The sequence below is a fragment of the Harpegnathos saltator genome, unplaced genomic scaffold (genome assembly GCF_003227715.2).
Source record: "Harpegnathos saltator strain DR-91 unplaced genomic scaffold, Hsal_v8.6 scaffold467, whole genome shotgun sequence".
In the NCBI taxonomy this organism is placed as follows: Eukaryota; Metazoa; Arthropoda; class Insecta; order Hymenoptera; family Formicidae; genus Harpegnathos; species Harpegnathos saltator.
Genome location: NW_020230280.1, coordinates 211,139 through 223,680, shown reverse-complemented (window position 1 = coordinate 223,680; position 12,542 = coordinate 211,139). Strand labels below are relative to the sequence as shown.

Genomic DNA, 12,542 nt, shown 5'->3' with positions numbered 1-12,542 from the left:
AGAGAGAGAGAGAGAGAGAGAGAGAGAGAGAGAGAAAGAAAAGGGGAGGGAGAAAGAGAGTCGTAATATCAGCGCGGAATTATAATGTCGTAAACATCTGTTCCGATATCGACGCTAATAACAATGCATTATCGCGAAGCGCGGGATACGCAGGGCAATTCTGAAAATATCCGCACACTTAATTAAATAATATTTAAATATATAATTCGGCCTATTAAATGTTTAATTGACTCGCCTGTTTATTGCTACGTGTAATAAACTGAGCGACTTAATTACGAATCGTCGCGAATTGACGATGTAACATTAATTCGCCGAGCGCGCGAGGAGCGCGTGTGCGTGCGCGAGATGCCTCGTGCGTTGTTGGCTTTTTCCCCTTCGTTGAATAAATTGCAAAATCGCGACGATTTTGTTATTTACACGACTATTAAGGAAACAACCGCGCCACTCCGCGGGACACCGTCGAGCACTCCGTTTTTTTCCACGATCGATCGATTCGAGACGTTTTCACTGACGACACGATAACACTCAAAATGTGACAGTGAATTAGAGACGTCAAATACAGCGGAGAGTACTTTCTCGTGTATAACATTCGGATTGTGCGATGACCGATCGATACGCCGAGCACGCGATCCCGTTTCACATCGGAGCGGTAACTGAAAATTCGGAAAACGGCTCGCGCGTATTTTCCGACATCGTCGTTTTTAAGCCCGTATTTGAGATTCATCGGCGGAACGGTATGACCGATTAATTTTTTAAATAAACGCGTATGATATCGCGCTCGCAGTCTATTAATCGCTCGGTTATGCGTTACATGATAAATGAAAAAAAATCACGATTATTAACTGAATAAATATTCCAAAAAAGAGAGAGAGAGAGAGAGAGAGAGAGAGAAAGCGAGAGAAATTGTCTGTAGTAATTGTCGATGACACGCGGTACGCGCGCGCGCGTTCACTTTTTTTCATCTCACCGCGTGTAACGACAAAAGAAGAGACGAAAGTAGGCGAAAGAAGGCGACGCGGAGGGTGAGCACACGGACTTATTGTCGGTGCAAAGCGCACTTAATAGCGGCACATGGTACGTCTTATCCTGATAAAAAGTGTCACCAGGGGAAACGGCGTTTTACCGGCGAGAAGGTTAAACGGCGAATAGTCGAAGCGATCGCCTCGGGAACAGGAAAAGAGACGGGGTTGGAGGAATCGGAGGAGGAGGAGGAGGAAGAGAAGAAAAAGAAGGAGATGAAAGAGAAGGCTGCTTACGTTTTCGGTTTTTCCCTTCGCGCTCAAGTTGGCGTTTCGCGTTTAAACGGTTCGTTAAGTTGATTCTCTCTCTCTCTCTCTCTCTCTCTCTACCCCCCCCCTCTTTCTTTCTCTCGCCCTCCGGTTAGATTTTCATTTAATTTAACGACAGCGCGGCTTTTTAGCCTCCACTCGCCACTTGCTTTTTCTGCTTTCGGCGCACCCGATGCACCGCGACGACGACGAGACGCTAACGAGCGTGTCTGCAATTTTTGACGAATCTCACAGCGCCAGGAACTTCGCCTTCCGCGCGCGGACCGGTAACAATGCAAACGTCATTAGTTCGTCCGTCACGCGCGGATTAAACGGCTACGTAGAAAGAGTTCGAAGAGTGCCATCGACGCACGGCAGATAAAACACGTCGTACTTCGCACGTGCACACGAACGTGCAAGCCCGCGCGACGGCGCGTGCCCGTAAAATGTTTCGCGCCACGCACTCGCGTCTCAAACTTATTACGCTTAATGAATGTCCGCGTCATCCATTAGCGCGCGATGTCGCGCGCGCTTCTACGCTGTATAATGTATGTACCGTAGTGGCGCAATCCAAGCGCGGTGGGATTACCAGGTGAAGCAGCGAAAGAACGGCAGAGGAGATAGAGAGGAGAAGGCGGCCGCGCGCGCGTTTACCTGATTTCACTTTTGCAAGACCATCGAAAAACTGTCGCGCGTCTCGAGTGGCGATAGACAGTTACCGATAATCCGTCAAAAATTGATTCTCGCGCTTTCCACCTGTCGATACGCGTTAACGTATGCACTTTATCCGTCTACGATTGCGAGCGGCGATCGCGTGCGACGAAAAAACGTGGAATGCGTTGCGATGTGCCGCGTTGAAATGGGAGAGAGAGAGAGAGAGAGAGAGAGAGAGGACGTTTGTCCGAAAATGGAATGCTCGGCGGGACGACCTTTACCGCGAAATCTACTTACGGTAGACTTAACGACTTCGCCTCGCGGTTAGCGAGAGAGACCAGAAAGGGGAGAGACGGGACGAGAGAGCTGTATGGCCGCGCAATTAATTCGCTAAGTTCCACCGGCGAGCGTAAATCGATGCAAATCCTCGAACAAAATCCTCCGCGACGCGCCGTCTCGTAATAACTTGGCGCGTCCCAACAACGGATTTGCCGAGATCCAAACTCCCGTTAAGATCATCGCGCGATCGCTACGCCACGATCCCGTCCCCCGGCGCCCGGCAAAATCGAATTTAACTCGTCGAGATACCGTATGCGGCTCGTACGGCTGCAATTATCCGAGAGGCAATTTCTGCAACGCCGTAAAGCTGTCTCGCGTGGTCCTTAACGATTTAAGGGGAGAACGAGCGAGGAGCGAATAGAAGAGAGTCCTGTCGCTTTTCAACGTCGCGCGAGGATTCCCGCCGCTCGGCTCCGGAATTCTTTTGCAGAACTCCTCAAAGTCGCGAGACAACAGACGCGAAAAGGGAGAAGCGCAGGAACGATAAAGCGAACGAAACAAGATTTACATCGACGAGACAGAACGAGAAGAGAGATGTGCAAAGGAGAGGGAAGAGGAAAGCATAGGAATGGAGAGGAGAGGAGAGAAAGAGAGAAGTCAAAGAGAGGAGAAGAGGCGCCTCGATGTTGTATATGTCACCGCCAAGACAGCTTTTCTTTCGAGAGACAAAAGTACCTATGCGAGCCGGCGGAGGGGGGAGGAACGCGAGGAGACCGAAGGCAGGAAAAGTACCGTCGCGAAATCGAGGCGAAGAACAGGCAATAAAATTCATCTCGGTAAGCTTTCGTCGCGCGAAACCTCGTACATTCCCGTTTGCGAGCGAAATTGGCACGAATGTGGAAACAACGTTTGAAATCCACGGCGTTGCACCGAGCGCGCGAGTGTGCTACCGTGGAATTCTTTCCGTTCTTGAAACTCTCGACGAAACTTCCGACGTTACGTCGCGACTTGGAGCGCGCGCGCCAAAGTTACGTGTTCGATGTTATCAGATTCTTTACATCTTATTACAAACAGAAGGAGACGCGGAAAGATGCACGCGACAGATACACGTACGAGAAACGGAGACGAGAATCATGGCTTATACATTAACGCAAGCTTATATATCACTTACTATACAGCGCACCAGTAGTTCTCCTCAGGTGAAATGAACCGAAATATCAAGGCTATTTGGCTCGATCGAGAATATACGAAGAAACGCGAGTACATTGGAGGGAAGGCGAGACGAGAGGCAGAAAGGGGGGTGTGAGAGAGAGAGAGAGAGAGAGAGAGAGAGAGAGAGAGAGAGAGAGAGAGAGAGAGAAACGAACGAGCGAGGGGAGAAAGAAAGTAAGAGCGAAAGACAAACAGTTGGCAAATTCTTACCCTGATGAAGCGCGGAGCGCGCGACCCCGTGCACGACGCCGTCGATCCCCACGAAAATGAGAAGCGGTGCCAAGGCGGCGAACATCGGGACTGTCCTGGAACGCGCGGCACTCGCACCGCGGGCCCGCGGCGTCATCCCTGTGTTCCTCGTCGCGCACTCTCGCGATGATCTCCCCGATCCTCGCGCTTTTCTCCCCGGGTGCAATGTCCTATATCACCCGCGATCGCTCTTCCCTCGCGATTGGTCCACGATTAGCGCACCTGGCGGTGTCGCCTGGAGCGCCTTCTGCTGCGCGCCTGGCACGTGCTCCGAGCAGCAGCTCCCGGCCGACGAGCGGCGGCTCCGCTCATCTCCGTGCGTTCGTGCGCGTAGCGCGAGGCAACACTCTCCTGTGCTGGACGAGCGGAGGTGTCGCACCGCGAGCACGGCGCGCGGTAATCCGGAAGAAGAGCGACGGGTCGGCGGTACGCATCGGCGAGGCTCAAGGTCACCAACACCGCGAATCTACGTGCTACAAGGTAGACGAGCAGACAGAGGGGGTGGAGAAAGAGGGAGAAACAGAGAGAGAGAGAGAGAGAGAGAGACAGAGAGAGACAGAGAGAGAGAGAGAGGGAGAGAGAGAAAGAGAGAGAGCGTGATCGAACGAGAGAAGGACCGCTGGTGGGTAAACCCGAACAACCCCGCGTGAAAAGACACTCCGCTCCACGAGAGAGGATCCGCGACGAGAGAGCGTTTGCAACCCCTTCTGCCGAGGCCTGGTCCTGGTCCCTCTGTCCCGGGCCGTAGACTGCTGCCTGGAAACCCTCGGAGTACGGAGTACGCTCGTACCTCCTCCTCTTCCTCCTCCTCCTCCTCCTCCTCCTCCTCCTCCTACTCTTCCTCCTCCTCGTCCACCTCCGCTGCCTCTGCGCCGCGCGACCACCCCCGACACTCCGTTCGCCCGTCCCGCGACTCGCCGCCGATAAACTTCCTACGGGCACCCTCCGATACTCTCTCTCCCTCTCCCTCTCTCTTTCTCTCCCTCTCGCTTCCTCCCTCTTCGTCGTGCAGCCCGCACCAGGAATATCTAGCTGGCGCTTGCGCCGTCCCAACCGTGCCCTGATGCCCGGGCACTGCCGCTGCCACTGCTGCTGCCTGTGCCTCTGCCTCTACCTCTGCCTCTACCACCGCTTTCTCGTACCTTGGCGAATCTCTCTTCCATCTGTCTGTCTCCCTTTCTCTCTCTCTCTCTCTCTCTCTCTCTCTCTCTCTCTCTCTCTCTCTCTCGCTCTCGCTCTCGCTCTTTCTCCCCCTCGCCCCCTTTCGCTGTCTCTCTCTCTCTCTCTCTCTCTCTCTCTCTCTCTCTCTCTCTCTCTCTCTCTCTCTCTCTCTCTCTCTCTCTCTCTCTCTCTCTCTCTCTCTCTCTCTCTCCACCGTCGCGCTCACGCCGGCTATTCTTTCCCTCTCCTCATCGGTGGCCCTTCGCGCGCGGGAGACCTTACAGTAGCTCCCGCGACCTCCCGCGCTTCTCCCTCTTTCTTTTTCGCCCTCTCTCTCTCTCTCTCTCTCTCTCTCTCGACTCTCCGAATTTCTTCCCTCGAACGGTCCTGCCGCTCGCCAGGACGCGCACGCCGCCGTCTCGGGATCCACTGCTATACCTCGTCCCCGCCTCCTCTTCTCTTCGGAATCTACCCCGTTCCGGTATCGGCTAAGTGCGTCGCGGATCATCGAGGTTAGCGTCGATGACCATCGGCACGAATCACCGCTCGGCAAATCGAAGACAACGGACGCGATCGCGACTGACTGTTTAGCGGATACGATCGTTATTAGCGGAACGGGACCGGCCGGATGCTCAGCCGGGAGCTCGCGGGGATAAATGTCACCCGGCCGAGTCTCTCTCCCGCGACGCCTTCGCTCTGAGATACCACTTAATTCCAGATATTGTTCCCGGAGTTAAGAGTTACGATGGTCGCGCGAGTAACGTATGTCACGCGCGAGTGACGCTCTCTCGCTAGATTAAGCATCGCCTTACTCATCCAGCGCTGATCGCGCCGCGGCGTGACCCATTTATCGCACGGAAAAACGATTTACGCGACCCAATCATGTGCGCACAGGGCGATTAAGTTGTACGAGAACTGATTAACCGTGGCCGCGAGCAACGAAAAAAAACACCGCCGATGCGGCGCGATACATGAGTCCCTCTCTCTCTCTCTCTCTCCCTCCCCTTCTCTCTTTCTCTTCTTCTCCGTTTCTTTCTTCCCCTCTTTTTCTCCAGCTTTCTCTCCTCTCTCTTCGTGATATCTGCATAATATAGATATCATATTCCACGGGAATAAAAAATAAATCTCGCTTCGAGGCCAATGGAGCTGTCTCCATCGCGTTCCCATGAGAACGATTTCCGTGCCGGTAGAACGGAAGAAGAACTCAGAGGACAGCATTAGAAACGATACGAACGGTCGCGAAACGGCATTTCCGTCCAGCAAATTCGTTATCACATCGCCGATTTAATAAAAACATACGCGCACGGGCGTTGCATGTGTGTGCGCGGGTGCATGTGCGGATGCATGTGCGGGCGCATGTGCGCGTACGTGTGCGTGTTTATCTCGAGTCAATATATTTCGCGCGTTGTAACCGCGGCGAATGCTACATGAGCCGAACGAATCCGCGCGTGCGAAAACAGCTCGTACGGAATAATTTCGGACCGTACGTTTCCACGAGTATATGGAGTACTCGCGCAAATGCCCGTAGGAAAAATCCTGCGGTTGTCATCATTAAATCGAAGTTCTGCTGCTATTTTTGGCAAGGAAAACCGTGCGGAGAAAACAGAGCGACGATATCGAACGTTTTCGTCGAATTTTCTGTTTGAAGGAAAGATATGACGACAGTCCGCTCCTTATGGCGGCACATTTATCATTTCGTTTGTTAAACTTCGTCCCCTCCTACGTGACTTTTACTAGACTCAAGCGGTGGGAAAATTGCGGTATCTTAAACACATCTTTTCGTTTGCGAAAAACTTGATTTATTCGGTAACTGGTCGCGCCAGGACGTTGCATTTCAAATCGCTACGCGCGTAAAGTACTCTTCGCCACGTAGCACGCAAGATATCAATACTTCGTCGCGACTCGTTCAGTCTCGTTCCATCGGGGAGATCAGCCCGGCCTCACCCAACGTGTGGCCAACGTGTGGCCGCGTTGCCGATCACTGACACGCTGGCCCGCTTGCGAGAACTTAAACGCGCTCCGAGGAGATCACGACCTACTAGCGACGACCTACACCTACCAGCCGTTCGCGCGAGGAGCGTCGAGGAGCGACGAGGATGACTGCGCAGGAAGGAAGGAAGGAAGGTGGCTGGGTGGTCGAGACAGATCTGAGCTGACGCTATGAGAATACGGGAGGTGGAATTTAGAATGATGGAAGTGATTGTCCTGAAATTACGAGGTACGATCTCCGGCGTCGTTAGCAGATTCGAGCTGCCGCCGCCTCGCGTCTACGTGTTGTACGAACAAAAAAGGAGGGAGACCCGAGGGAGAAAGAGAGAGAGAGAGAGAGAGAGAGAGAGAGAGAGAAAGGGGGGGCAATTGAGTAATCGAGTAATTAACTTTGAGATTCGCCCGGACCGATCGTGGAACAAATCTCGGGTGCGTCGAACCGTCAATATTTGTCGCGCTTCTTCGTCGCGCAGCAATAATTCCCGAGCGGAATCTCAACGGACGAAGGATATATTTGCCAACTGTGCTTAATACGTGCGGATACGCGCTATTGCTGGTCGTCAACAGGCTAATTTCAAAGCGGCCGACGGCATTCGGGAGGCCGACCGAACGATAAGTTCCGACGTTCCGAAGAAAACAACAGTATACGGTAGCGGCGCTACGAAGACGACAGCATGACAACACGCAGCCCGTATTAATCCGCGGACAGTTAAGGACGATTAATCGATCGGCAGCGCGGCGTCGCGGCGGCTAACTAATCGCGACCAGGTGACTCGTATCGCGCATTATTACTCACGAATAAACGCGACTCACCGTTGCCTCGACATAACGACATAACGCCCTGAACGTGTACTAATGATATCGCATATATCGCGAACAAGCGCACGCGCGCGTTCAAGGCAGCGAAATGACGACCGGTGTGCACCGGCCGTGCGAGAGCACCGAGAGTCGAGGGCACGAGAGAGAGAAAGGGGAAGGGGGAGAGAGGGAGAGAGAGAGAGAGAGAGAGCAAAGCGATTTGAGAATTTACTTCGGGCTTTCTATCTATATGCGCGTTGTAATATGCAACAACGAAGTTCGCGTCGATCTCAGATGATCGGTGTTAACGAGTTTCATTACAATAGGGCGCGCGAGCTTCCGCTAAGACGACTGACTAGTAGAGAAGGGCGATAGGGAGCGGCGAATTAAGGCCGATGGCGAGCGATTGTTCCGAAATTACGACGAGCCATCGTTAACTCCCCGCATCGTCGCGCGCGAGCGCGAGCGGGCTAGCCCGTCGCTGATTAACTTTTAATGATCTCAGATTAAGCCCCGCCGCGGCTATCACCGCCGCCATCGGCGCATCCCGATTGCACGAGGCTCGTCCTGTTACATATTTACGTGACGGACGAGTTATTACCGTGCCGCGCGTATCGTAAAACACCGACCGAAAAATAAGCCGCTAAGCGGGTTAGAGCGACAGCGCTTTGCGATTTGCGCTCGTTACGAGCGCGGCCGACGCAGCTGGAGACGCGGAGAAAACATCAGCAGCGACTCGGTGATAAAAGTGCGCGCCCGGTCAGCTCGTCGAATGTGGGAAACGTTAATAAGCTTACGGGATGAACATAATACCCGAGGTGTTAAGATGCCGCGCGCGAGTGAAGCTATGCGCGCGAGAGAAAGGAAGAGAAAGAGGGAGCGGGAGGGAGAGAGAGAGAGGGGAGGGATGGGAGGAGATAGACAGATAGATAGATAGATAGACAGATAGATAGACGGATAGATAGATAGATAGAGAGAGAGAGAGAGAGAGAGAGAGAGAGAGAGAGAGAGAGAGAGAGAGAGAGAGAAACGCTTGATAGAAAACGTATTTTGTGAATTTCAAAGTACAGCGCGGGTGTTTCTTTTTGTTTCTGTTCTTCCTTTTTCCTTGCCGGTTCGAAATATATGTGGATTTGGGAAAAGTGAACACAAGCCCTCGCGCTCAGAGCGGAGAGAAGCAGTTTTCGAGTGTGTGCGAATGCGTGTGTGCACGTGAGGCCGATGAATTAAACGCCGCTGTCGCATTCCTGGACGGCAACGTGGTTGACCGGATGCGAGCGTGCACGCGCGCACGACCGGTCGCTGCAAAAGCGATTGTATGCACATTCGGGCGATATTTCGGCCATATAATTAACAGATGAAGCCGCGGCCACGTGCGAAAGCAATTAATTGCGAGCGTCACGCGCTACCGGCAAAACGGCCTGATTAACCGTGTTCGCGCCACGCTGCAAAAGTGCTCCGCGACTCCGCAAACTGGATGGAGCGCGCCGGGTTTGGCGAGCCGATAGAGACACGAAGGAGGCGTATTGTTACGCCGACGTTCGCCCGACCGCCAACTTCCCCCGCGGTTTTCGATCGACCGTCCGTTCGCGCGCGTCCGTGTTTGCGCCTTTAATTAATTCTTCGTTTGCTCGCGTGTATCTGCCGGGCGATTCGGGGAGGGAGTTAATGCCGCGTCGCGTCACGTCGCGTCGGCAGACGCGCTCAAGAACTTTCCGTACAATTCGAACGCGACGTGCCGTGTCGAAAAAGCAGAGGAGCCGGCCGTACAGGAACGCGCGTGCGTGAGCTGCGTTAGTAGGACGACATTAATAATTCACGAGGCGACACGGAGCGCACGGCGCGCGGCCGCTCAAACGCGGAAATCGTGGCCGGCTCGTAAAAGATTCGCGCGCGGTTGATTGTTAATCCGTCTTCTCTCCGGACGGCCGGATTCCGACGCGGCCGACGCACTCCCGTCGCGATAACAAAGTGAGAAAGCGCCGAATGATTAATGTACAACAGCGTGCGACGTTAATGAGCGTCCGAGGAGAACGAGACGGTGGGGGAGACGTCGCTACTAATTTTACAAAGATTCGTTCATTTATGGCCCGAACGGCCGCCGCCGCCGTCGCGGCGCGTCGCACGCGCGCTTTCGGTCAGTTCGTTAATTGCTTGATTAATAATTCGCGGCGAAATCCGCGACGACATCTCGAGTGACGTTGTTTTCCGCTGACGCGCGAAGAATAATTTACGCGACGCTCGAAGGAAACATTGGATCTCATGGCGACGAGTGAGAGCGATCAAGCGTCCCACCGAAATCGCGCGAGAGAAGTAATAAAATTTCGCTCGCGCGGACTGCGGAACGATCGATACGAGTACGGTAGTGAAGTTTATTTTCAGTAGCGGCCCTCGGAGAAAAAAAGGAAAGGAAATCAGTTAACGGTCGTTACTGCGAGACGCAAAACGAGGACGAAAACGAGAATCGCGCGCGCGCGCGAGCGAGCGGGCGAACGACAAAATACGTGAGGCGCGATGTACGGCGGCTTAAAGCGGGACTCCTTCTACCCGCGGGTTAATTATTGGCGGGCAGAACTGATTTGCAAGTACGTCGTTTATAATCCACTTAAGCTCTAATCGAATTCTGGCTAGTCTCGGGGACAACGGATAGACGTGGCTTCTATAGCCGACGCAGGTCGCATAGTCGATCCTCGGCATTGCGCGTAATTACGCGCTCCGTTTACAATCCCCCGCCTGTGTATACGTTGTGCGTTACTATATCGACTCGGCTCACGAATAACTTCACCGACGGGAACAATAAACGTTCGTCTTTCTTTATTTCTTTTTCTCTTCTCCGCCCGCTTCGGAACACTTGCGAGAAGGGTCGCCGTTTGATAATCGGGACCGAGCCCCGACTCTTTATGAAAAATACATGTGGCGAATATATTTAATGACACACGTCAACTAGATATTATGGATTATATACATTGCAGGCGAGGGGGAGGGGGGAATAAATGTCAGGGAAAAAGAAGACGAGAGTTACTCAGGGATTCGATCCGCGGCATTATTTTTGCGGTGGGACAAACTTCCCAAACTTCTCGAGCGTGTGCCGGCGCAATTTTAAAAGCAGGAAGGATTATTATATTGGGATAATCGGAACCGCGTAAACGGAGGACCGGTGTGCGAGAAAAACGGAAGCCGAGGAGGGCGGGAGCGTTCGGTGAAAAAGGACCGGACCGAGGTGGAAAGGCGGCGGACTCTCGTCGGTAAATCGAAGATTGGAAGTCATTGTCGAGCGGGTGAGCGCGACAGAGCGCTCAAGGCTTGGTTTCTCCCCATGCCGATCGGACTCTCTCGTTTCGAGCTCTGAAAGGAACGGAGGTGAGATCCTCCTTTGCCGAAGGTACGCGAACGTCCTTTAAAATTCAAGTCGACTCGAGAGATCGTCCCCTCTCGGCATTGTCGCTCACCGTCGCCGTCGCCGTCGCCGTCGCCGTCGCGGTGAATCATGCGCTTCTGACAAACATATTTACAATTACGATCGCGAGGACGAAGAGCGACGAGCGGGGGACAGCAGAACAAGACTGGAACGATCGAGGCCTGCGGTTTTCGCCAAATTTCATGGATCTGTGCGCGAAATGGAGGGCGAGCGGAGAAGGAGAGTCGGCGCAAAAAATCGCGCGGTTGGGCGTGAAACGGGCGCGACGGCGACGCGCAATTCGTCGTCCTTCGATTTCCATTCGTCCGCGCGCGATTCTATATTTCGCGACATAATAATTCCGTAATTCTATAAAAAAGCAACCCGCGCCAAATCGTTTTCTCGCGAGCGAGCGCTCGCTCGCGCGTTAATCGCACGCCGGGCGAAATGAAATTTCGATGTCGCGTTACACCGGCTTTGCGCCGCCGCCGTCTCCGTCGATTCTCCACAAATAACTTGCTTTTTTCGTATTCGCGGCGCACGGTCGGGGTGAACGAATCGAAAAACTATCGAACGCGCGATAATACACGCCGCTCGAGCGGTAGCTCGATCTTCAGAAATGCGCTCGAGAATTCGTAACGAGGAGGCGACGACGACGACGACGACGACGACGACGCTCGCGTTACAAACTTAAGTCATCCCGCGAGGACAGCGGAGTTTAAAGAAACGTCTGACGTGTTCACTATTCATGAAAATTATTGATTCATCAGCATCCATTCAAAGCCTTGGACCACCGATGTTACGTATACAAATCCCCTTTAATTCCCGACACCGCGGGCGTTCTCGAGGTAACGCGGCGAACGATTTTCCGCCGTTACGTGGTGAATCCTATCGAGGGCGGTTTCCCGGATAATCTCGTCGGCGTCGGCGGCGGCAGCGGCGGCGGCGGCGGCGTTGGCAGCGGCGGCGATAGTGAAAACCGTCGATCTCTTGTTCGTCGAGCGAAAACGTCCCGGATGCTGACAAGTCCGACGTCGTTCGTCCCTCCGGCGGTGCACCGGTCCTCGTTCTCGTCATTCTCTTCGGGGCATGACCTTGGCGACCGAACTCCACTCGACCGGCCGGCCAGCCCCGTCCGATTCACGTTCGTTTTTATTCCCCGCGCGTTTACTCGCCTTAAATTATCTATTACGTTTCCGACGCGACCGAGCTCTCCTTCGCTCACGTTCTCCCTCGTCTTATTCCTCTACCTCTTCTTCCTCTTCCTCCTCCTCCTCCTCCTCCTCCTCCTCCTCCCCCGCTTAGTCGAATTTCTTTGGGCTTCGCAGACGAAGAAGCGAAGCTCAACTTCGCCCGTTCCTCTAGAGCGTTGCGCTCTCTCGCTCGCTTCCTTTCTGGATTCCTCTAATAAGAGCTCGCACGACAGATCGGGATCGAGAGGATGGCGAAGCGAACCTCGACGCGCGGCGTCGTGGAATCGCACCATTTACATCGCTGTTTTGTCTTACTATATTTTCCAGTATCGAGTAAGCCCG

At 53.7% G+C, this 12,542-nt stretch overlaps 1 protein-coding gene across 2 annotated transcripts in view; it reads right to left on the bottom strand.

Moving 5' to 3' along the window:
• LOC105185010 (lachesin) overlaps nucleotides 1-4,439 on the bottom strand; it is a 31,538-nt gene extending 27,099 nt beyond the window's left edge. The window contains exon 1 of one of the 2 annotated variants that reach the window (XM_025302049.1): nucleotides 3,624-4,439. In XM_025302049.1, the coding sequence (XP_025157834.1) occupies nucleotides 3,624-3,759 (136 nt within the window). In that variant the 5' untranslated portion in view covers nucleotides 3,760-4,439. The remainder of the gene's footprint in view (nucleotides 1-3,623) is intronic. The other variant, XM_025302047.1, reaches the window with a different exon arrangement.
• Between the last annotated feature and the right edge of the window lie 8,103 nt (nucleotides 4,440-12,542).